The 23,318-nt window shown below is 42.9% G+C and overlaps 2 protein-coding genes across 3 annotated transcripts in view; one reads left to right on the top strand and one right to left on the bottom strand.

Moving 5' to 3' along the window:
- Positions 1-3,583: 3,583 nt before the first annotated feature.
- Positions 3,584-4,928, top strand: rcvrna (recoverin a). The gene is made up of 3 exons (XM_015974705.3): positions 3,584-4,070; positions 4,390-4,501; positions 4,643-4,928. The coding sequence occupies exons 1-3, from the start codon at positions 3,690-3,692 to the stop codon at positions 4,759-4,761; spliced, it is 612 nt and encodes a 203-aa protein (XP_015830191.1). The 5' UTR covers positions 3,584-3,689; the 3' UTR covers positions 4,762-4,928.
- Positions 4,929-12,081: 7,153 nt separating this feature from the next.
- gas7a (growth arrest-specific 7a) overlaps positions 12,082-23,318 on the bottom strand; it is a 28,866-nt gene continuing 17,629 nt past the window's right edge. For both annotated transcript variants that reach the window (XM_015974699.3, XM_015974698.3), the window contains 6 exons: positions 23,163-23,241; positions 17,400-17,531; positions 16,741-16,864; positions 16,012-16,091; positions 15,751-15,849; positions 12,082-12,426 (listed from right to left, as the gene is read on the bottom strand). In XM_015974699.3, coding sequence (XP_015830185.1) covers positions 12,313-12,426; positions 15,751-15,849; positions 16,012-16,091; positions 16,741-16,864; positions 17,400-17,531; positions 23,163-23,241 — 628 coding nt within the window. In that variant the 3' untranslated portion in view covers positions 12,082-12,312. The remainder of the gene's footprint in view (positions 12,427-15,750; positions 15,850-16,011; positions 16,092-16,740; positions 16,865-17,399; positions 17,532-23,162; positions 23,242-23,318) is intronic.

Genomic DNA, 23,318 nt, shown 5'->3' with positions numbered 1-23,318 from the left:
ACACTCATGAGTCAGCAGTGTGAACAGCAGAGGACTGAGCACACAGCCTTGTGGGGCCCCCATGCTCAGTGTGGTGGTGCTGGAGGTGCAGTTCCCAATCCATACTGACTGAGGCCTTCCAGTCAGAAAGTCCAGGATCCAGTTGCAGAGGGGGGTGTTCAGGCCCAACAGGCTCAGTTTTCCGATCAGTTGCTGGGGGATGATCGTGTTGAATGCTGAGCTGAAATCTATGTACAGCATCCGAACGTGTGTCCTTCTTGTCCAGATGTGTGAGGGCAAGATGGAGTGCAGTGGAGATGGTGTCATCCGTTGAGCGGTTGCGGCGGTATGCAAATTGCAGTGGGTCCAGTGAGGGGGGCAGCAGGGTCTTGATGTGTGTCATGACAAGCCGCTCGAAGCACTTCATGATGGTGGGTGTGAGTGCAACAGGACGGTAGTCGTTTAGACAGGACACAGAAGACTTCTTGGGCACGGGAACGATGGTAGTGGCCTTGAAGCAGGTGGGAATGACGGCACTACTCAGAGAGATGCTGAAGATGTCGGTGAGAACGTCCGCCAACTGTTCAGCACATTCCCTCAGCACTCTGCCTGGGATGTTGTCTGGACCAGCAGCTTTACGTGGATTGACTCTGCGTAGAGTTCTCCTCACCTCCGCTGCAGTGAGACACAACACCTGGTCGTTCGGAGGAGGGATGGACTTCCTCGCCACCACGTCGTTCTGCCTGTCGAACCGAGCGTAGTAGTTATTTAGCACATCCGGGAGGGAGCCATCACCATCACAGGCAGGTGTTGTCGTCCTGTAGTTGATGATGGCTTGTAGGCCCTGCCACATTCACCGTGTGTCGCTGCTGTCCATGAAGTGGTTGTGGATTCTCTGGGCGTGTGCACGCTTTGCCTCTCTAATGGCCCGAGATAGTTCGGCTCTAGCTCTGCTAAGCGCCACCTCATCTCCCGCTTTGAAGGCAGAGTCTCTGGTTCTCAGAAGTGCACGCACTTCCGCAGTCTACATGTGTTTTGTGGATTTGGAGAAGGCGTTTGACCGCACCCCTCTGGGGACCCTGTGGGGGGTACTCCGGGAGTATGGGGTACCAGGCCCTCTGATCAGGCCTCTCAACTTAGGCTATTGCCCCCGCGACCCTACTCTGGATAAGTGGATGAAAATGGATGGCTGGATGGATGGATGGATGGATGGATGGATGGATGGATGGATGGATGGATGGATGAAAATGGATGGATGGATGGTATTTAACCCCTCTGTTTGTGCTGGTCTTTGTCAGATCCTTGTCTCGTCTTCCTCCTGTATCATCCCACCTACCATTAATCATATTTAGCAGTTCTTTGCCAGCCATTCTGCCTCCTGTTCCTGCTCACCTGCATTTTGGGTCCAAACTACAACTCCCATCATGACAGCTGTGGCCCCCAGACTCTGGAACTCTCTCCCCCTGAGGCTGAGATCAGTGGACTCAGTGGTCTCCTTTAAAAGTGCCTCACAATATATTTTTCTAATTTTCAACACATTTTTTAAAATCTTTCTTTCTTTCTTTTTACATTTTTTATTATTCTTGTGAGGCATCTTGTGATTTTTATCTTGAGAGGCGCTATATAAAAGATTGTTTCTTCTTCCACCTCTCAGTCTGCCACTCCGCAGCCATCAGAGGCATCAGCCAAGGCATTCCTACAACATCCATAAATTCATATACCCAGGACGGTTCTAGTCAACTCCTGGAGCTCTGCAAACATGCACCTGTTTGTCTACTTTGTTGATTTCTGTCCCATAGATTTGTCAATCCACCCAAGGCCAGCTCTGGTCTTGGGTGGATTGACAAATCCAGTGAAGGACCAGTCTCTGGTCCTTCACTGGAATATGTGTTTGGTAAGACTGAGAAGCTCTTTAAAGTATTCTTCCACTCATAGTCGAGGTAAACGGCTCCGGATCCCTAATGAAATGAACCCTATCATAAGACAGAGAATGGTTTGCCTCTTCGGATATGTGGCCTGACTAGATTCTTCCTGTACACAGCTTAGCCCTCGGGTACCCACCCGCTGCTTCTGGAGAGCCACAGAGGCCCCCTTGTTCAGCCTGACAACTTCCCTAACCTCTGGTGTCCACCAGCAGATCTGTGGATCACCACCACAATGGGCTCCAGCAATCAGCCTGCCAGCTAATAACCACTTTATCAATTGCAAAAATGTTTTGAGTTTGGTGAGACTGGATTACACTTCCACATTGACTTCATGCTGTAAGGTCAATGCGACTGCAAGCTGGTGAGTTGGGAAGGGAAGCAAAAAATAAACAACTAAGCATTAATTAATTCATTTTCTGATTCTATTACAATACATGATGATTATGCAGCACTGCTTTTGTTTTATTCTTCAAGTTCAGTCCTCATATCTTTATTCAGATAGTTTTTTAAATCAACTTTCCTCTTATCTCTTTAATTGCCATCACTCTGCTTGGTTTTGGCATCACTGGAGCAGATGGTCAGAGATTACAACAACGGAGACAAAGATAATCTCATTTCATTGTGGGCGAGCAGTGTGGTCTGTTGGCGCTACAGGACGACCCTCCGCCTGCAAATCTCTCACTGTTCTGTTAGTGCGGGCTGAAACGATGGGCTTTCCGACGTGTGTTTCTGATGGATGTGGATGAAATCACGTTAACTTTGTCAACAGAAACAAGGTTTTCCTTTATTAGTGAACCCCAGTAACAACAAATATCAGTGATGGAAACAAAACTCACAGATAAGCTGAACGTCTAAAGCAGCTAACAACTAGAAAGGAATCAAACATGAAAATACTTGCGAAAAACATCCAAAGTCACCTTTACTCACGTGACTGAAAGCTGCTCCCTTAAAAAAGAGGGGGCGGGGCTTAAAGTTGACTTTGCAGTCAGCCACTAGAGGGCATTTTGATATTTTTCACTTTCAACTTCCAGGTTTTGTTCACATTTCTAATAATAATTTAATAATTATTTGTCAATAATCATTATAAATAATATATATATATATATATATATATATATATATATATATATATATATATATATATATATATATATATATATACATATGTATATATATATATATAAAATATATATATTTTTTTTCTTAATCTCGCTTGAAACCCCCTTTTAATTGATTAGCTTTTCAGTTCTGACTTGTGGGGTCGTTTCTCTGTTTTATTGTCTAAACTGTGCTCTCTTATACTGTGTTTTAAATTGTGATCTTATTTGTGTATTTTTTTAATCCCTACTTTAGTGTTTTTAGTTGCTGTATTTGCCTGTAAAGCACTTTGGTCAGCTCTCACGCTGTGTATAAAATTGTGCTATACAAATAAAATGGTATGGTCTAAATGAGTAACAAAATGTCAGCATTTCATATAATTTTGCAATATCTGGTAATGTGTTTTCACATTTATATAAGAACGTTTTAGGTAACAGTGTCAAACACTAGTAGGGTTTTGTAAACAAAATGTATTTAAATGTGTCCTTAAACTGCTTTTATTTAAGCTTGTGTGTCTAAAAGGTGTCACAGCTCTGTGACGTGTTGATCCTCTTTAAGACAGCTGTCTGGATTTAGGCGGTGATAACCATAATCTCATTTGGCAGTGAGGCAGAGAAACTCGTTTCAAAACTCTGCAGAAGTTCAACTTGGAAAAGGAAGACAACGGTTTTTGCTTCTCAAGGAAGGATGGGAAACACAAAGAGCAGCGCTTTGTCAAAGGAACTCCTGGAGGAGCTGAAATCTAACACCAAATACAGCGAGGCTGAGCTCTGCACATGGTACCAGTCCTTCCTGAAGGAGTGTCCCAGTGGGAAGATCAGCAAGGAGCAGTTTGAAGGCATCTATGCCAGCTTTTTTCCAGGAGCGGACCCCTCTGCGTACGCACGGCATGTCTTCAGGAGTTTTGACACCAACGCAGACGGCACACTGGACTTTAAGGAGTACATTGTTGCTCTTCATCTCACTTCCGGAGGAAAGACTCTGCAGAAGCTAGAGTGGGCCTTCGCCTTGTATGATGTAGACGGCAACGGGACCATCAGTAAAAGCGAGATCCAAGAGATCGTCAGGGTACTAATGATTTACCCTGCTGTCTTACTGGAGGAGTAAAACTTCCCTGCGTTTGTAAATTCTCACCATCCCAACTGGATTTTTGATAACAGCGCATGCATTTTGTTTGGAAGCTATTGAGCTAATTTTTTTATTCGGATAGAATTTTTATTGTTTCTGTAGTTTTTTTCTGATGTTTTGCATCATGAAATGTGTTTCGTATCTAAATAAGTGAAAATTCAAATCCTAGTTTTGTTTTTTATAGATTTTAAATATTTCACAAGTTAATGGTCAACTAAACAATTCAAACTTATAAAAAGTATGTTCCTCTGCTCTGCAGTCAATATTCAACATGATCCCTGCTGAGGACCAGAAGAAACTTCCTGAAGATGAAAACACTCCGGAAAAGAGGGCTGAAAAAATCTGGGCATTTTTCGGAAAAAAGGAAAATGGTAACAACAATTAATAAATCAAAATAATATAAAATAATAAATATTTTATGTATTTTATACATATATTATATAAATATTTTACATATATTTTGGCTTAAAAGTGTTTCGGATATCTGGAAAACGTAACTTTGCTCTTTGCAGATAAAATAACAGAAGGAGAATTCATTCAGGGAGTGATGGACAACAAGGACATCCTACGTTTGATTCAGTATGACGAACCACAGAGGATCAAGGACAAGCTGAAAGAGAAGAAGCAATAAAGCAGGAGCTGAAAAACTCAGAAGAAAAGACGACTTGTGGTTTTAAGACTGATTCTTTGTTTACGTTTTAACTTCATGTGACAGCCTGTCTGTCTGATTGTTCACCAACTGAACAGTTTTGCTTCTGATTTTGTAACCAGAAAGTTATAAAATGACATGATCCCACCTGACCGTAATGTCTTTATTCCTGAAATGCAGCTGCAGACTTCGATGAAGGAAGCTAGCTAAAGAGCAAGTTTGGCAGTTGCGAGGAAACCAGATGTTTAACTTGTTTTTTATCCAAACTTTTGACCCGTCCAGACATCTGGTCCAGTATTTGTCTCTCAGCTCTGAAAACCTGTCCTTTTACTCTCACTTCTGGCAGCAGCTGGTTCTTTAACACTTTTTTCATTCATTAAGGTAATTGAGAAGAAGTCAGGACAGGAGCTCCTTATGAGGGGATTTGGGCTCAGGTTAACAATCCGCCTGCTTCATCCGATCCGATTAACTGCTGAAGGTCAGTTGAGACAAACAAGACTTGTACGCTGCCTGAATGTGCTCCACAAGTCTCACCACAGTAATCACTTAAACTTGTTTGGTTTCTTGTTTTAACATTTACCAGATAAATATGGAAACGGTGTCTGTACTCAATCACAGTGTGTCTCCTTTAATAACTGGTTGGTTGTTTTAAAACTTTACAGATCAATTATTTAACCAGGAAAGGCCCTCGAGATTAAAAACCTCATTTACAGGAGTGTCCTGGCCAAGACAGGCAGGGCGCTACAACACATGCAACAATGGAATCAGGTGATTCAACAGCAGTCAGCGACAAAAGTCATTAAAATGACATCCAGATGTTTAAACTCTGTAAGAAGAGTTCCTTCATATTTAGCTGGTTTGGGAGCTGATTCCATGAACAAGGGGCAGAAACAACTCAGCACGACTCCTCGCTACATTCAGGAGGAACGAGTCATGTGACACATGCAGCAGCTTCCTGTAGGTTTTTGGAAAGTGAAGGTCTGTATTATCCTAGAAATCTTGACAAGCTGTAGCAGTAGCTCTGTTTACTGGGTGGGTTGAGCACTAGAGCTGTGATGGGAAAAGACTACAAAGATGGCGTCAGCTCAAGAAAAGCACTAATTTAAAACTGCTTTGGAATCAACTTTGTATGATTTAGACCTGAGCTTATCTTTGAGACATGAGGTGGAGGTACTTAAGTCACTTATTTAACCATTAAAGTATTTGCTTCTTCTTTGACGGTTTCTGGTGGTCTGCCTCGATGACTGATTGTCAAAGCTACAGTGAGATGCAAAAGTTTGGGCAGCCCTGTTACTCTTCATGATTTTCCTGTATAAATCGTTACGATAGCAATTTTCTGTTAAAAATATCACATAGAAGACACACACAGTGATATCCGAGAAGTGAAACAAAGTTTATAGGATTTACAGGAAGTGTAATAATTGTTTACACAAAATTAGGCAGGTGTATAAAATTGGACACTGTTGATTCCAGAACCTTTAGAATTGAGCTCCGGGAGTTGACGTCACTTCTCCCGGCATGCAACAGCGAAACGGCGCCATTTGGCAGGCAGAAGCCGGCAGCTGGACTATTTGTTATTGTCAGAAAACTCAACCAGACGGGAAATATGGTAGATTCCTGTTGTGCCCCAGGATGCAGAACAGACGCGGACGACATAAGGAATGAGCCATCTACAAGATTCCCCAAGATCCGGAGCACCGCAAGCGTTGGATCATTGTAATAAAACGCGCTAGTGACCGGGCTGAAATGAAACTGTGGGATCCCGAGAGTAAAGGTTTTCGCTTATGCAGCGACCGCTTCATATCAGGTACTTAAACCAACGTTTCCTCAACTGTGTATGGTATTTATTTTAAATGCTTTTATTACGATTCTTAGTGGGCTTCCTAAACTTATTTTGGCGTGGCTTTTTCTGTCTTATTACTCATAGCAGCAAGTAAACATCACGTAAAACGTTGCCTCGTGAGTTCTGTGTGCTGCCGTTTCCGTGTTTTATGATCACAGCAATTAACCGGCTAAGCTGTATTTCATTTTTAAGCAATGGTTGATCAATTGTCAGATCACACATAAAAAGCACTTTGGATTGCTATTATCTGTCTCACCGAGACAGATCTCAGACAGATCCTGAGACGCTCCTGCCTGACATATTTATTTTATTCACGAAAAAAAAAATCAAACTAGTGATTTCTCTTGGCGTTCAGTTTATACATTCAAACAGCACAGCACTCTGTTTAAACTACTTACGTGTAAATCTGTTATTTGTCCATCCATCCATCCATCCATCCATTTTCAGCCGCGTATCAGGAGTCGGGTTGCGGGGGCAGTAGCCGAGAGGCCCTGACTTCCCTCTCCCCAGCCGCCTGAGCCAGCTCCTCCGGGTAAATCCCAAGGGGTTCCCCGGCCAGGTCCAGTAAGAAGTCCGCTCCGACAGCTTCTGGCGTTTTTAAAAAGTATCCCAGGGGCACGGTAAGGGTCGGAGATGTTTAGTCTATTTAATTTCTGACTATATAAAACGATTTCTTCAGTTTTAAAGTGTGAAGTAAACTCCGACGAATTAAAATCCAAGCGGATCCCGTTCACGTTCATGGTTACATCCGTGTTTGTTTACCTTTTTTTTTCCTGCCAAAATGGCGTCTACTAACTGAGAGTCACGTGGGGTCCGGAGCTCTATTGGTACTCAAAATGTGTTTGGTAAGCTCAGTGACCCTTGACCTCCATACACAGGTGAGTCTAATTATGAGAAAGAGTATTTAAGGACCAATTGTAAGTTTCCCTCCTCTTTAATATTCTCTGAAGAGCAGCAACATGGGGTCTCAGAACAACTCTCACATGAGCTGAAAACAAAGATGGTTCACCATCATGGTTTAGGGGAAGGATCCAGAAAGCTGTCTCAGAGATTTCAGCTTCTGTTTCCACAGTTAGGAACATATAGACATCACACTATCCCATCATGCACCACGGTGCACCATATTGGCAGGAAACAAATTGTAAACAAGCCAACTAGCCGACAGTTTCACAGCATTCAGATAATGGTTTACTCGTGTTGTGCTCCTGGGTGCACAAACCACCGAGGCCAGGGTGAAGACAGAGTCTTTATTCGCTTTCCAAAAGACCCAGCTCAGAAGGAAAGATGGATTTCTATGATCAAACGATCTCGGAGCGCAATGAGGAAAACCGAGCGTTGGAACCCGTCGCTCAGTGGATTCCACTTGTGCAGGAACCATGTCATTTCAGGTAACTTCATGTAATTTGAAGTTAAGTTTTAAAATAGTAGTTCTAGCTATTGTAATCAGACATGAGTCCACGGGGTTAACGATGTCTCATCTTCCCTTTCTTGGTTATGCTGCCATAATCTGAACAGCACGGCAGACACATGAGAGCAACACACGGCCTGCCCAGCTGTGCAGTTACAATGAGCTCCTAGCACAGCACCACCTCTTCTAACCACTGCCGGCAGTTTTATAGGGGTTCATTTAATCTTTGTGATTTATCTGTTACAAAATTCAACCACAAAATAACTTTCTGCTATTAGCTTCCTGGCTAACGTATCATAGCATCTTAGGTGTATTCTTGCTGTGTCGTATCTCTAATTCCATGTTGTAGTTCTTTTTTAAAACACAGAGCAGTTTTGTTTACCTGTTTTCCCGCTACGTTTGAGGAAGTTTGCAGCCGCAAACGAAACGTAGCGGGAAAACAGGTAAACAAAACTGCTCTGCGTTTTAAAAAAGAACTACAGCATGGTATCATAGCATATGCTAGCATACTACTGGTATTATGTTTGGCTACTTAGCTTTGTAGTAACAAAAAAACAATCCCTTTGTTGTAAACCTCACAGCTGAATCTCGGCCACAAATTCTGATATAGTACATTTATAACCCTCCAGACTTTTATAGACCTTCAGTGAATCTCCAGTGTAGTGTGAAGGAAAGTTGATGAGATAATTATATATGTTGGGATACTGTATATTTGGGATTCCCGTGATGCGTGCCAACTGATCTGTTGTTTTAAAAAGTACACCTGGGGCTAAACATGGATTACTAATCTGTAGTCTCTGAAGTTTGGTGGTGTATCGCTCTTCATCACTTTCCAAAAGTCGTCTGCAACAATCAGTTGTAGTCGTTGTTCATCTCTTTTTTCCGTTCATGTTCCTGCCAACATGGCACGGTAAACATACCTGGTCACGTGACATCAGGAGCTCTATTGAGGAAATGGAAGACCACAGGCTCAGTTCAAGTTAAGGCTCCAAGTGGCAGAGCAAGAACAATCTGGGATAAACAGAAGTGAAGAATGGTGAGAACAGTCAGAGTCAACCCACAGACCAGCACCAAAGACCTACAACATCATGTTGCTGCAGATGGAGTCGCTGTGCATCGTTCACCTATTTGGTGCACTTTACACAAGGAGATGCTGCATGTGAGAGTGATGTAGAGGAGGCCTTTTCTCCACCCACAGCACAAACAGAGCAGCGTGAGGTCTGCTAAAGCACATCTGGACAAGCCAGCTTCATCTGGAATAAGGTGCTGTGGACTGATGAAACTAAAACTGAGTTATTTGGGCGTAACAAGGAGCGTTATGCATGGAGGAACAAGAACACAGCATTCCAAGGAAAACACCAGGGACCTCATTTATCAACCATGCTTTTGTGTTGTATTCATCATTTTGTACCTGTGTGTGGAAATGTCCTTAAATACAAGTCAAATCAAATCAAAACACATTCATTCATGAAGCACTTTTCATACAAGTGCAGCTCAAAGCGCTTTACAATGTTAAAATCAACCGCACAGCAGTCGGTTTCCCACCCCTCCCACATACAGTAAGTAAACTTCAGGAACAGCATCTAGAACGGGGAACCGCAACACCAAAGGTCTCTGTTGTCCACACATGGTCCTCATCTACAAATTATTTTACCTATTAAATAATTATTTTGGTAGAAAAGCAGCTGAGTCACGTAGTTGTTGCCGGAACACAACGGGGATCCGAGATTGTGGAATGGTTGTGTTTTTTGTGACCACATTTTTTTCTCTTCCCATTTTTAGGATGTTTTTAATCTACTGAGTTACAACCAACCCGTGTGAGTTAACCCCCAAGTCCCTTCTAGTGACTCTGCCAGGCCATTTCTGAGTACCGAGCCCTATTCAGGTATTCTGCTGGTTCCTGACGTGGCCCGGAAAATAATCCTTTTGGGCCGGCCTAGAGAAATGGAGACGGGCCCATGCACAAAGTTCTGGTGAAATTAGTTCTGATAGTGGAAACAGCACTACTGCTCCAACTAATCGGGACCAGCTGATTTTCTGTTGTCAGCGGCTTTGTGAAGCTCTGAAACTGCTGGAATTTCAGCAAGAATCATTTAATATTCCTGTTGAAATAACAATATCACATAAAGAGATGGAGGCGCATCCCTCCTCCATCCATACCTTTTACCTCAGTGGGGTCATGAGTGGCTGAAGTCTTCTTTGAGCAGTCATGAGACGAGAGGTGAGGGACAACCAGGACATTTCTCTAGTCCATCACAGGACGTAAAAATGTTTATAAAATAATTTAGGTAAATTTAGAAGATTGGAGCAATTTTATATCTCCAACGCACTCTGGTTTTCACTCAGCCTAGCTGTTAGCTCGTCAGTCTTGAAGGACATAAACTGTCTGAAGTGAACAGAGGCAGTCCAGGAAGCTATCTACACTGAGTAACAGAAATAATTCATAACTTTAATCGTTTTTTTAATAAATGTAAAATATAAAATATATGAAACTCTCTTTTTTATATGACCACCTCAGAGTTCTGCATCAAGGTTCATAATATTACATTGGCTCAGATTTTCGTGACAGGCTTTGAAATTAAATGTTTGCCAACTTTGATATTATCAGATGTCTCAAAGCTGCAGCACACAAAGCAAAGTTGTCCTTTTCTAAAGTCCTTTATTCATTTTGAACCCGAACATCCTGCAGATGTAACATTTCTGAGATCCCGGCTTCCCTGTACTGTTACATAACGACACAGAGCTCTGCTTCATTTTCAAAGAGGAGATTTATTTTGTACTCTGCATTCATCAGTTCACGATCTGGACAGAGGTCACGTATGATCAAACATTCTCAAAACATTGGATTTGATGTGAACATTCACTACACCGGGGCAATTAACGCAAACGTTACATCATCAGAAACTCTAATCAGGAACATTTAGAATGACGAACAGAATGACGGAGCACAACACCGACATCGATGAAACCTCTTCAACAAATACGACATCTAAAACCTGCACATGAAGCCGTTTGGGCTTAAAGGAAACGCTTCTACACATCCTCCAGTCCAAATAAACCGGATGTTTAGTTTGTGAAGCACAACACAAATAGCTCATGTTGTTCAGGGACGTGTTTGCACCGGGCATTTGGAAAAAAGAAGAAAATAATGGAGTGGAGACGACAGACGGACGCACACATACATGTGAACACAGACAGGTTCTGTACCTGCTGTCCGACCGGAGGCTTTTGTGTGGCTTCAGCTCCACCGGATCTACGAGAGCAGAATCTACAAGTCTGTCTGTCGGCAGATAATGGAGCTTTTCTTGTCCTTTTCTGTACGTTGACCCTTTTACTGAACACCACCGTATTCCCGGCACATTTACCAAAAACAAAACAAACAACATTGTACAGCGCAAACACTGTGGCTCGTTAAAACATCTGACAGCAAAATACATCAAACCAGTCTTTACAAATGTACACTGATGCAGAGAATATATCAAGGACATTCCAGGTATATAAACCGTTAGGCACTAAAAGGTGTTTCAGAGTAACTTGGACCACCTTTTTTCTCCCGACTGATCCAGAACGGACCCTGGCCTAAGTCAGATCCACAAGTTGAGACTCGTGGTGCAAGAATCCAGATCACGTTCCAAAACACTGGGTGTTCTGAATAACTGAGGTTACTGGATATTGATGCTGTACACTTTTATTTTTCAGAAGGTTTCTTAATTACAAGTCGGAGATTATTTTGTGCAAATTCAATGAACCACACAAAACGACCATCATGTTTCCACAAACTCTGCAGCTCTTCGTTTACGTTTAAAGCAAGAAATTCAAAACGTGCACTTTCCACTAAACGGAACCAGCAAAATATATGAAAATATATCATGTCCATTGTTACATCTCGGTGTGCTTTAGTTTCCAAAATAAAGTTAATGCCAATAACCAGATGTTAGATTTATTCATGTTTTTGTTTGGTTTGGAAAGCTAAATGAAATAATGTAAAGTACTGAAGATGTTTTAATCATTTACAACAAGTAAACAGCAGAGAACTCATTCAGTAAGCTAATGTGGTTCATGATGGGGTTAGTATTAGTCAGGAACATGCTGGTACTTTGATCCGTTTCTGTTTGCTGGACTCAGACTGCTTTGACCCGTTTCTTCCTGTCAGTCAGAGAAGATGAGCAGAACTCACGAAGAGTCTGAACATGCAGCATCCACGGTTCAGTGAAATCACAAATGTTCTGGGACTCTGGATGTTATCTTGAAATCAGGAAGGCTGAACCTAGGACTGGACCGTCTATAGGTCCATGTCTACAGGTCGAACATCGCCCGTTTTGTTCTCTTTCACCCACAGCTCTCTGTCTTTGGCTGGATCCACGTTCTGCAGCAGCTGGTCCACCGGTTCCACCATCTGGGAGAAAAAAAAGATTGATTTCAATAAATCCACATTCAAAAGATGTTTTAAAGACAAAAGGTTGATGGAAAATGGAAAAAACAACTAAAAGTCACAGATCAAACTAGAGAAAATATGTCCTGCAAAAGTGCAGCATATACTCTGAGTCCTGAGTTTAAAACTAGGAATTAAACGCACTAAAAGCCTTAAACACACAGAAAACTTCAAGATCAATCAATTAAATGAATGAAAACGGACTAGCAGAAGGTAATGTTTTCAGTGCTTCACGTTAAAGAAATTGCAGACAAAATGTAGCCTTCAGCTCAGTTTTGTGGACCAAGGACTGAGCAAGAATTTCTGACTGAACTATAAGTTACTCAGCATCACAGACGTGTGTAGAAGAAAATAAAAATGCAATTTTTACTTGTGACAAAATAACATGAAGCGACCAGTAAACAGTGGAAGGTAACCTGTCTGCTCCACAGAAACACAACTCAGCTGAAAAATGTTGGTGTTGATAGACATTTAGCTCAGTTTTATGGCTTTTTGTCAGACTGAACCAGGAAATGGCTGCAGGAAGTCAAACAGAAAGCAACAAAACTACAGAGCAACCAGTGACTCCACCCCCTAGCCAATCAGCAGCCAGAATCACACTGCCACTGACTCAGCCTTGCTAGGTACCTCAACGGAGCAGGGACTAAAAATTGGGGAGAAAGCAGGGGCGGCGTTAGGCCCGGCTACTTGGGCTCAAGCCCCGAATGTTTAATGAAAAGCCCCGGATCTCAAATGTGGAAGTAACATGCAGTACCAAAGTCCAACAGAGAGGGAACAGCTGGCAGTAGTTTGTATACAGCCTGCCTGAGCCTCCACCACTGAAGAAGAAGCCCTTCAGCAGCCGGCTTCTTCTACACTCTCTGCCTGAAACGCAAGTGTAAAGATGGACATAAGGATGTTTTTTAGACCAAAAGTACGGCGACAGAACCCCAGCTTTGATGAGACTGTTGTTGACTCAGGTTTGTGAGTCTTATTAGAAAATATTTGTTGTGCTGCTGGTTTGCCTAAAGTTAGCTTACTATCAGGTGAAGTGGAAAGAAAGGGAATATTTACTATCATCTCACACTAAACACTAACAGGAACAATACTCTGCCCTGAAAATGCTGAATATGCAGCTTCAGATTAAAAATTATGTGGTACAAGACAAATATATATGATGTTGACTAGTGTATGTCACGTGTGTGTGTGTGTGTGTGTGTGTGTGTGTGTGTGTGTGTGTGTGTGTGCACGCACGCGCGCGTGTGTGTGTGTTAAGCCCTGGATCTTCTTCAGTCCTTAATCTGCCCCTGGGAGAAAGTAGAGGGGAAAATACTGAACAGTGCCCTTGGAAACCATGGTCGGGCCAAGCTGCAACAGTCCAAGTTACTATGAGTAGCGTTCCTGGAAAACCACCTTTAAATACCCGCTCTGTTAACAATAAGACCTTCCTGCTCAATGATCTAATTATCTCTAAAAACCTGGATTTTCTGTTTCTGACTGAAGTTTGGCAGCAAACATCTGATTATTCTGCTCTGATTGAACTCTGCCCAAGTGGTTATTCTTTTCTTAGCCAGCCCCGGGGTTCTGGTCGTGGTGGAGGCCTAGCTGTTGTTTTCAGAGACCATCTTCCATGTAGCTCTACAACCTCTGGTCACTTTGCTTCCTTTGAACTGCAGCTGATTAAAGTCGGGCGTAAGGACCCGTTCTACTGTGCTGTGGTCTATCGTCCACCTGGTCCAAACAGTTCTTTCCTTCAGGAGTTTAGTGACTTTCTATCCTCCTCTGTGGTGATTGTTGGTGATTTTAACATCCACGTTGATGATCCCTCCGATCTCTTTGCCATGGTTTTCTCCAGCCTTATGGACTCATTCAGCTTTACCCAGCATGTCTCTGGCCCCACACACACCAGGGGGCACACTCTAGACCTTGTTTTTACCCTGAGTCTAAATGCTGACAGTGTTTGTCCTGAGGACGTTTATATTTCAGATCACCATTGCATTTTCTTTAACTTGTCAGTTTCTGCGTCCCCACCTCCTGCTCGCCGTATGCTTAGTTCTCGTTTTCTTAATGAGAGCACAGCTAGCAATTTTTCTGCTGCTTTTGATCCACCCTGTTCTTCTGACAACGACCCAGATTCCTTAACTTCTCAGTTTAACGAGCACTGCCTCTCCATTCTGGACAACATCTGTCCTGTCAGAACCAGATCAGTTCCTACAGTGAACCCTACTCCCTGGTTTAATGAAGCCTTCGCAGCCTGAAGCACCAATGCAGAAAAATTGAGCGTTTGTGGAAGAAAACCCGTCTCCACGTCCATCTGCTGCATCTAAAGCAGGTGTGAGGCACCCTGGTCCTCGAGGGTCGGTATCCTGCACGTCTTTGCTCCAACACTTCTGATTGAGTGGTTGAATCACCTGTGCAGCAGCTCTTCAGGCTCTGCAGAAGCCTGTTAATCATCTGTTGGCTGTAATCAGGTGTGTTGAAGCAGGGTTGAAACTAAAATATGCTGGATCTAAACGATCTTCTGACCTCCTTTAACTCTCCAACCTGATGTCCCAGAGCAAAGGGAACCCCAAGGTGCTGTTTAACACCATCAGCAGCATCGTCTCTCCTGCCACTCCTACAGCCTCCATCCACTCTGTTGCAGACTGTGAGAACTTTCTGTCTTTCTTTGTGGACAAAGTCAATAAGGTTAGATCTAGCATGTCTCCTTCAGCCTTATCGCCGCCTCTCCCGACTCCAACCAGGCCCATCATCCTAGATAGCTTTGCTCCTGTTTCTTTGCCTGAGTTAACCAAACTAGTTAACTCTATGAGGACCTCTGCATGCCCCCTCGACATCTTACCCTCATCTTTGGTAGGCCTATCTGGAACTGCTCTGAAGTGGTTCTTATCTGGCTGCCAGTCAACTTCAGGGTTAATTTCAAGATCCTGGTTCTGGTCTATAGGGCCTTACATGGACAAGCACCATCTTACATTGGTGATCTTCTTAGTCCCTACACCCCCAGCAGGTCCCTGAGGTCCAGTGACCAAAGCCTACTGGTTGTGCAGCACCAGGCTAAAGGTCAAAGGTGACAGATCATCTGCTGCTGTGGCCCCCAGACTCTGGACATCTCTCCCCCTGAGCCTGAGATCAGTGGACTCAGTGGTCCATTACCATTACATCAGATAAAAGAAAAAAATAAATACACGACCAAACAACAACAACCAAACAAAAAAAACAACACAAACCTACATAAGATACAACAATTAAAGCAGCAAAAACAATCAGAAGAAGAACGATTAAAAGCAAGGCTAAGAGACACAAACTCACACTCTGGTTGAACATGTCAGTTTCGTGCCGTAGAGTTGTGTACTGACGGAGGTGCTGCTGAATCCATTCAATCCTTTCCACCTCTAGTTTCTCCAGTTCCTGCAGAGGACAGAACCCCACCCCCGTTTAACAGCTCTGACCCAAACGGAACCAACAGATTCTGTTTCTCTAACTTCAGAATCGTGTTTCTGGTCAGTTTTTAACCTCAAATCTAGTATGATCACAGGAATTTATGGTTTGTTCATAATAAAGATGCTTCACCATGCTAGTTGTGACCATTTCTTCAAACCACTTGCACTGGGTTTGATTGTAGAGGTCGACGCAGCGCATCAGGTCATCCCCTGGAGCAAAGCATCATGCCAAAGAGTCAGAAAACATCAGCTTCAATCAGATATCTGCTTATTTATGAGGTTTCAGTTCTGCTTCCTGCTTTCAAGGTTTCTGCTGCTACACCAGTCAAGAGCACCAGAGGGCGTTCAGAAACCACCTCTGAATCTGCTGCTGAATCACTGACAAATCTAACTAGCTCTTAGTAGTGCCATTTCGAAAGAATCAATAATTAATTAATCTAAATAAAAATCTAATAATATTAAATACATTATAGTAGTAAAAATCCCATTAAATAAATAATATTATCAACATTTGTGGTGGTGATCCAGGTCGAACCCAGAGGAATTCAGACTAACACACTGAATCCAGCAGGCAGTGTTCCCCAGAGTGTCCCCTAAGGGCAGAACAATTAAAAAGCAGATATTTCTGATTAAAATGTCAAACACAACGCTGCTCAGGCGGGAGCCATGTCCTACAATCACTTTCTCATTTTGCTTTTAATGAATTTAACTAAAAACTTGAAGAATTAAAACATGTTAGAATATTTTACAAGAAAAGTCATCTCCACTATGGAAAAATAAACTAGGATCACCAGAAACACTTCTCTTTGGGGGCAACTTGTGAGTATGCGTGAACATGTGTTGACTCTTGACCTCTGACCTGCTTGCGTGGATTTTCGTCGCGCCTTCTTGATGTCTTCCTCATGTTTGTTGCTGAGTTTGATCTCCAGCTGCTGTGTTTTCACCTCCAGGTCCTTCTGCCGGTCCGCCAGGGCTTTACGGGCCTGTGCATTACACGCACGCACACACACACGCACACACGCACACACGCACACACACACACACACACACACACACACACACACACACACACACACACACACACACACACACAGATTAATAGTCTCTTTTTGCCAGCTCCTGATGAGCCTATTGATCAGGCTTTGACTTATGGCGAATCACCTGACAGACTCACCATCTACTGTGCAAATAATCTTTCGTTGTTTATTGTATTTTTGTTCATAAAAATGATAAAAAAAACAAACAAAATAATCCCCACCATAAAGTTGTGCACCATCTACATTAAGATGTAGCTGATGGGAACATTTCTGAGTGCCAGCGCTGACATGTCGCCGCCGCCCACCTCAAGCTGTCAGTAAAGTCCAAATGAAAAACAAAAGTGATGCGGGAGGAAGGAGGCAGCAGCCATTCATCAGCTGATTCAGCATGTGGGAGGCACAATGTTCCTGAAGCTCCCATCATTATGTCATCACTCTGATGTAAACAAACCTTTGGACACATTTACGAAGCCTTCCGTACCTTTTCCACGCTGGCAAAGCGACTCGCCAGCTGCTTCCTGAGGTCGGCGATGTGGTGGTCATACTTCTTCAGGTCCTTCTTGAAGTTGTCACCTCTGAATGACAGCAGGGGTTTTTCGACCTCCGAGTGCAGCTGCAGAGACACATCACACAACTCTTGTTGCTTAAGTTCAGCTTTGAAACAGCAACGCTCATGAGAAGATAAATCAGAACCAGAAGTCAAATGCAAGATGGCTGCCGATGGCTGGACTGGTTTGTTTGGCTCAATGCCTTCTCTGGCTTTTGACATTTTCTTTCACTTTCTGCTGACTACAGTGAGAGCTACTCAACAGAGTTTCCCTGAAGTAAAGCATTGCCTGGACTTTAACCAAGTTTTGAATAACAGGAACATGGAAAATGGCTATGTTGGGACAATGCTTCTCTGCATGTGGCTGCTGATTGTTCCACCTGTTCAGGGCCTCAGCCTCAGTCTGGAAATGGATCAACCATCAACTCCTGCACAAGGTAACTCTCTGAAGGACACACCAAGGCTGAAGTTTTTTGGACATGGATATTTAGCAACTTATTCCATCTTCTGGCAAAAAGAACACTACAATGAGAAAGGAAGCAGACCAATTAAGCAAAACAAATGGCATGCTTATACTACACTGCTACTGCTGCTGCTAAGTGGGGATATACAGCTCAAACCAGGACCACTGGAAAGTTCTAGCTCTGGACAAATGGCAAAACTGGACATTGCAGAGACACTTATTCAAAGTGATTGTTGCAGTGGGATGGAACCAATAAACATCTTCCATGTGGAGTCATCGATCTGTGCCGGCCCTGCCACCATCAGGCTACCTGCTACTGTTAGCAGCAGTAGTAGCCCAGTTACCACCAAGCAAGGCCTAGACTTCAGCTGTACTGGTTCTAGCTGCCCAACCTCAGCTGCCATTAAGCAAGGCCCTCGCTCCAGCTGTACCAGTTCAGCTACCACCAAGCGATGCCCAGGCTTCAACTACAGCAGCACAGCTACTACCAAGCCAGGCTCCAGCTGTACCAGCCCCAGGTCCACTACCCCAGCTGCCATCAGGCAAGGCCCATACTTCACCTGTCCTAGCTCAGCTTCCACCGAGCGACAGCTGGACTCAAGCTGCAGCAGCGCAGCTGCCATCAGGCCGGGCTTCAGCTGTGCCGGCTCTGGCTGCTTTGTCCCAGCTGCCATCGGGCAAGGCCCACACTCCAACTAGGATGGCGGTTCTGCTGGGCAGCCAGGCAGCGCTCGGCCGGCTGATCTGGGTGCAGCAAACTCTGCTCTCCCTCCCTGTGCTCACTATGGTCCAGGTAGGCATGGGACAGTCAAGAGCTTTCATAGAATAGGGGCAGGTGCCATTCAACAAAGAGTCGGGGGACTAAATCCAGCAATTATAAAACTGGGTAAAACCAACCTTTTCCAAACGGTGAACAATGCTAAAGTTTTATGGGACCCTCGATCAAAACCCAGTGGGCTACTGGGAGGTCACTTGAATATCCGTAGTTTGAGTTCTAAAAGTGATGAGATAAAACATGTACTTATGGACTCTAACTTGGACTTCCTATGTTTATCAGAAACTTGGTTAAATAAAAATTCCCCATCTGCAGCCCTACTTATTCCTGGCTATAATGTTTTTAGGAAAGATAGAAAGACTGGTAAAGGTGGGGGGTTACTGTTTTATATCAAAGACCATATATCATGTAAAGAGGTTCATTGCTCAGTTAATGAGCTTGAGCATATCTGCCTTAATATTAGTTTGTCACCACAAATGTCCTTTTTTATCATTGGAGTGTATAGACCACCGTCTGCTAAAGCAACTTTCTTTGACAAATTAGAAACTGTTCTGAAGGAATGTAGCTCAGGGAAGGAAATGTTGGTAATGGGGGACTTCAATGTAAATTGGGAGGATGAAGGCACCAGCAAAGCACTACGAAGGGTAACAAATAAATTTGATTTTACTCAACTAATTAAAGGGCCCACCAGAATAACATCGTCTTCAAAAACTCTAATTGATTTGATATTCACTAACAAGCCTGAAAGGGTGACAAAATCATTTAGCATGGTTACTGGTCTGTCTGACCATAACCTTACTCTTATAGCAAGGAAGCTCACTAAATCCTGTTTCTATATAAAGCCTCACACTAACTCTTGCCACTTTAGAATACCCAAATGTGATGTTGATAAATTTGTTAAGGAAATCAAAAATATTAACTGTGATCAAATCATATCTGGTGTAGCTGTGGATAGTGATACAAATGTCCTTATGTCCACTATCCAAAACATAACAAAGCGATTCCTTAAGAAAAGCAAACCTAAAGGGAATAATAGGTGTACACTCCCCTGGATCTCTAGTGACAGAAGATTAATGAAAGAACGAGACAATGCCTTAAAACTCTATCTTAAGACCAACCTATTGACTGATAGACACATATCTGTGTTCTTGAGAAACAAAGTAATTAGGGGAATCAGGGTTGCTAAATCTAACTTCTTTGTTGACCTCATACGAGATGCTAAGGGTGATCACAAACAAGTTTGGAATTGTCTGCATGAATTAATGGGGAAAGGACACAGCAAAGCAACAACGCAGTTGGAGATCAAAGACAAAAATACTCTATATAAGGACCAGCTAAAATAGTGGCTATTCTCAATAACCATTTCATTAATTCTGTTAGACAAACTGTGATTAGTCCCATAAATGGTCCACTCGACTATTTACCAATTGACATAGCACAGCCAGTATTTGTCCTGACTGAAATGTCTGAATTTAAGGCTAAATGTAAAATTACGTCTATTAAAAACTCCAAATCAAAAGATATATTTGGACTTGACTCCATGTTTTTAAAGAAACATGCTGCCTCCCTTGCAGGGCCTATAACTAAAATCATAAACACCTCTTTTAAGGAGGGTACATTTCCAAACAACTGGAAGTCTGCTGTTGTTGTACCAGTCTACAAATCAGGAGATGCAACTGACATGAATAACTATAGGCCGATTAGTATCTTGCCCATTATGTCTAAAATCTCTGAAAAATGTGTAGCTGAGCAGTTGACTGAGCATCTTAACAGTACACCTTCTAAACTGCATCCTATGCAATTTGGCTTTAGAGCAAATCACTCCACAGAGACAGCTAACTGTTTCTTTGTGGAAAACATAGTCTAAATTGGACAAAGGAGGTATAGTTGGAGCCATCATTTTAGACTTGAAAAGAGCTTTTGACACTGTCAGTCATGACATACTCATCCAGAAGTTGTCTTGTTTTAACTTCTCAACCAGTGTTATAGACTGGATGAGATCTTACTTAGCAAACAGAGCTCAGTGTGTGAGAGTTAATGGTGAAACATCAACACCATTGAGGAATGAGCTGGGTGTACCCTAGGGATCTGTTCTGGGCCCTATTCTGTTCAGCATCTACATAAATGACCTGCCATCAGTGTGCACTGGATGTGAGGTGTAGATGTATGCTGATGACACAGTCATATATGTTCATGCAAAAGCTAAAGCCCAAGCCGCTGCTAAGCTCAGTGATACTATGGTACATGTACATACATGGCTCACTTGCTCACAGCTGTATCTCAATGTAAAAAAGACCGTTTGCATGTTTTTTAGCAAAAGGAACATTTCATCCAACTGTGAACCTCCTGTGTGTGTGTCTGGGGAGGTCATTCAAACAGTTACATGGTTTAAATATCTAGGCATTATTATTGACAATACGTTATCATTTAAACATCAAGTGAGAAAGGTAGTGCAAATTACCAAATATAATCTAGCAAACTTTAGGTATATAAGACTCTGCTGGACAACACATGTAGCTATGCTATACATGAACACTATGATATTCCCTCATCTAACATATTGTATTACAAACTGGACCCAGGTGTGTGGTACAACATTAAGACCTATCCTATCACTTCACAAACAGGCACTTAAAGTCTTAGACAAAAAAATCCAACCTCTACCATCACTGTAGTGTCCTTACCAAATATAATCTACTTAGTTGGGAAAATATTTTAAAACACAGTGATGCGTGTTTAATCTTTAAGATTATCAATGGGAAGGCTCCCCCACCACTTTGTACTTTTAAAAAGCTGAGAGCAGCCTCTGGCCTGAGAAAACTTCCCTCTGCCTGAATAATGTGGTGGAGCCCAGGTGGGTCAGAACCGCCGCGGGCTGGCGGCTCACCAGAACACGGAGCTGGCTAATTAAAACACAGACACAATCTCTGAGGCCTGAAAGTTGTTTTCTTCAGTCGGCACAGAGAAGGTGAGATCATCACTCGAGGACAGAGTTGGATCAGGCTTTATTACAGAAAATAACGAAAACCGCATCTGAGGATGTATAAATACGGATAAAACACACAAAGTAACAATAAATAGGTGACACTATTTATAAAATAATGTTTAGAGATACTGTTAGTAAAGTTAACGATACATTTTAAACCAGCTGATTTAATGAAAAAACATTTTCCAGCTTGTCTGAAGTCCTTTTTGCTTCGTTATGAACGACTGTAATCTGGCTGGGTGCTGATTGGCTGACTTGCCTGTTCCTCATCTGGATTGGCTGTGTTTTCCTCTATATTTGTAACATTTCTCTGCATCTTATTTTGGTGATATTATTTTTATGAGACTGAGCTGATTTTAAAGGAGTACTACAATGAGGTTTATGTACAAGTGTAAATGCATCTCTGAGCCTCTATATGCAGCTTTGTTGGACCTAACATATCCCAGAAGCCCTGATTATGATAAGTGACCAAATAAATGAAACGTAAGGAGGCTCATTATAAAAAGACCTGCGTTCCCCGCCCGCCCACTCCACCAGGACATACATGTTCAGTGAGCTGCATACCGACTACACTGTTTACCTCTATGACTTTATGACTACCGGAGGACAATATTGCGCGTGTGTGTGTGTGTGTGTGTGTGTGTGTGTGTGTGTGTGTGTGTGTGTGTGTGTGTGTGTGTGTGTGTGTGTGTGTGTGTGTGTGTGTGTGTGTGTGTGTGTGTGTGTGTGTGCGTGCCTGCCTGCCTGCCATTGTGGTTACTTTTCATTTTTTATATTAATTTCCCCCATTTTTTGTTATTATAATCCCTCTTATTTATCGTTGATTCATGTATTTTTCTTGTGCGTTGCCCCATGATTTTTACCTAGAAAGGGTTAAATGTCAGTTCAGACGACAGGGGAAGGGGTTGTGTACAAAGAAAGACGTGAATGTCGCAGAGGTCCCCACAAATGCGTGCAATCAAGAATGAGTGTGTTCGGCAAAGTCTGGCTGCTTGTGGAGGGTTTGCAGACAAAGGAAGAGGAGAAGTACTTGACCGGACCACACACTGGAGCTATCAGGCATGATTTTAACAATACATCCTGGAACCCATTCACATGCTGGTGGTGATGATCTACGGTGTAGCCCCAGCTGCCCTGTTGCACTGACTGAGATGAAGCCTGCCAAACACAGGCACACCGGTCCTTCCGACCACTGCCAGCAGGCGAGGTGGGTTTAGTGTCTAGTCCCAGGACACAACAGCAGCATTCTCTGGTCAGAGCCAGGATCAAACCTGCAACCTTCCAATTACTGAACAACCCGCTCTACCTCCTGAGCTGCGGCTGCCCCCAGCAGCACGAGTCCAGATCTTGGCATCTGAAACTGCTTTCTCCTCGGGTGAGAATTCTTCATGCTTAACCAAGCTCATTTTAGTCTCAACCTTCTTCATTTGACCTGGTTTAATAGTAGCCATATAACATTTCAGCAAAAGTTACCTTGTTGGAGAACTTTAGGTGAACTTCAGCTTCATCATGAAGACTTTTCTTAAGCTGAGTCCAGGCTTCTCCCAGGGTCCTGAGGAGACATCAGAAATGAAGAAAAAAGGTCTTACACTTTCAGAACAAACTCAGCTTTTAGCTCAGCCTCTTCTG

Source organism: Nothobranchius furzeri, chromosome 5 (assembly GCF_043380555.1).
Source record: "Nothobranchius furzeri strain GRZ-AD chromosome 5, NfurGRZ-RIMD1, whole genome shotgun sequence".
Lineage (NCBI taxonomy): Eukaryota > Metazoa > Chordata > Actinopteri > Cyprinodontiformes > Nothobranchiidae > Nothobranchius > Nothobranchius furzeri.
This window is presented reverse-complemented; position numbering and strand designations above follow the sequence as displayed.

Excerpts from the sequence above, each read along its gene's own strand:
- rcvrna (XM_015974705.3), top strand. The coding sequence starts at position 3,690 with ATGGGAAACACAAAGAGCAGCGCTTTGTCAAAGGAACTCCTGGAGGAG. Across the intron at positions 4,071-4,389 it reads AGATCCAAGAGATCGTCAGG|TCAATATTCAACATGATCCC; the intron begins GTACTAATGATT and ends TCTGCTCTGCAG. Across the intron at positions 4,502-4,642 it reads TTTCGGAAAAAAGGAAAATG|ATAAAATAACAGAAGGAGAA; the intron begins GTAACAACAATT and ends TGCTCTTTGCAG.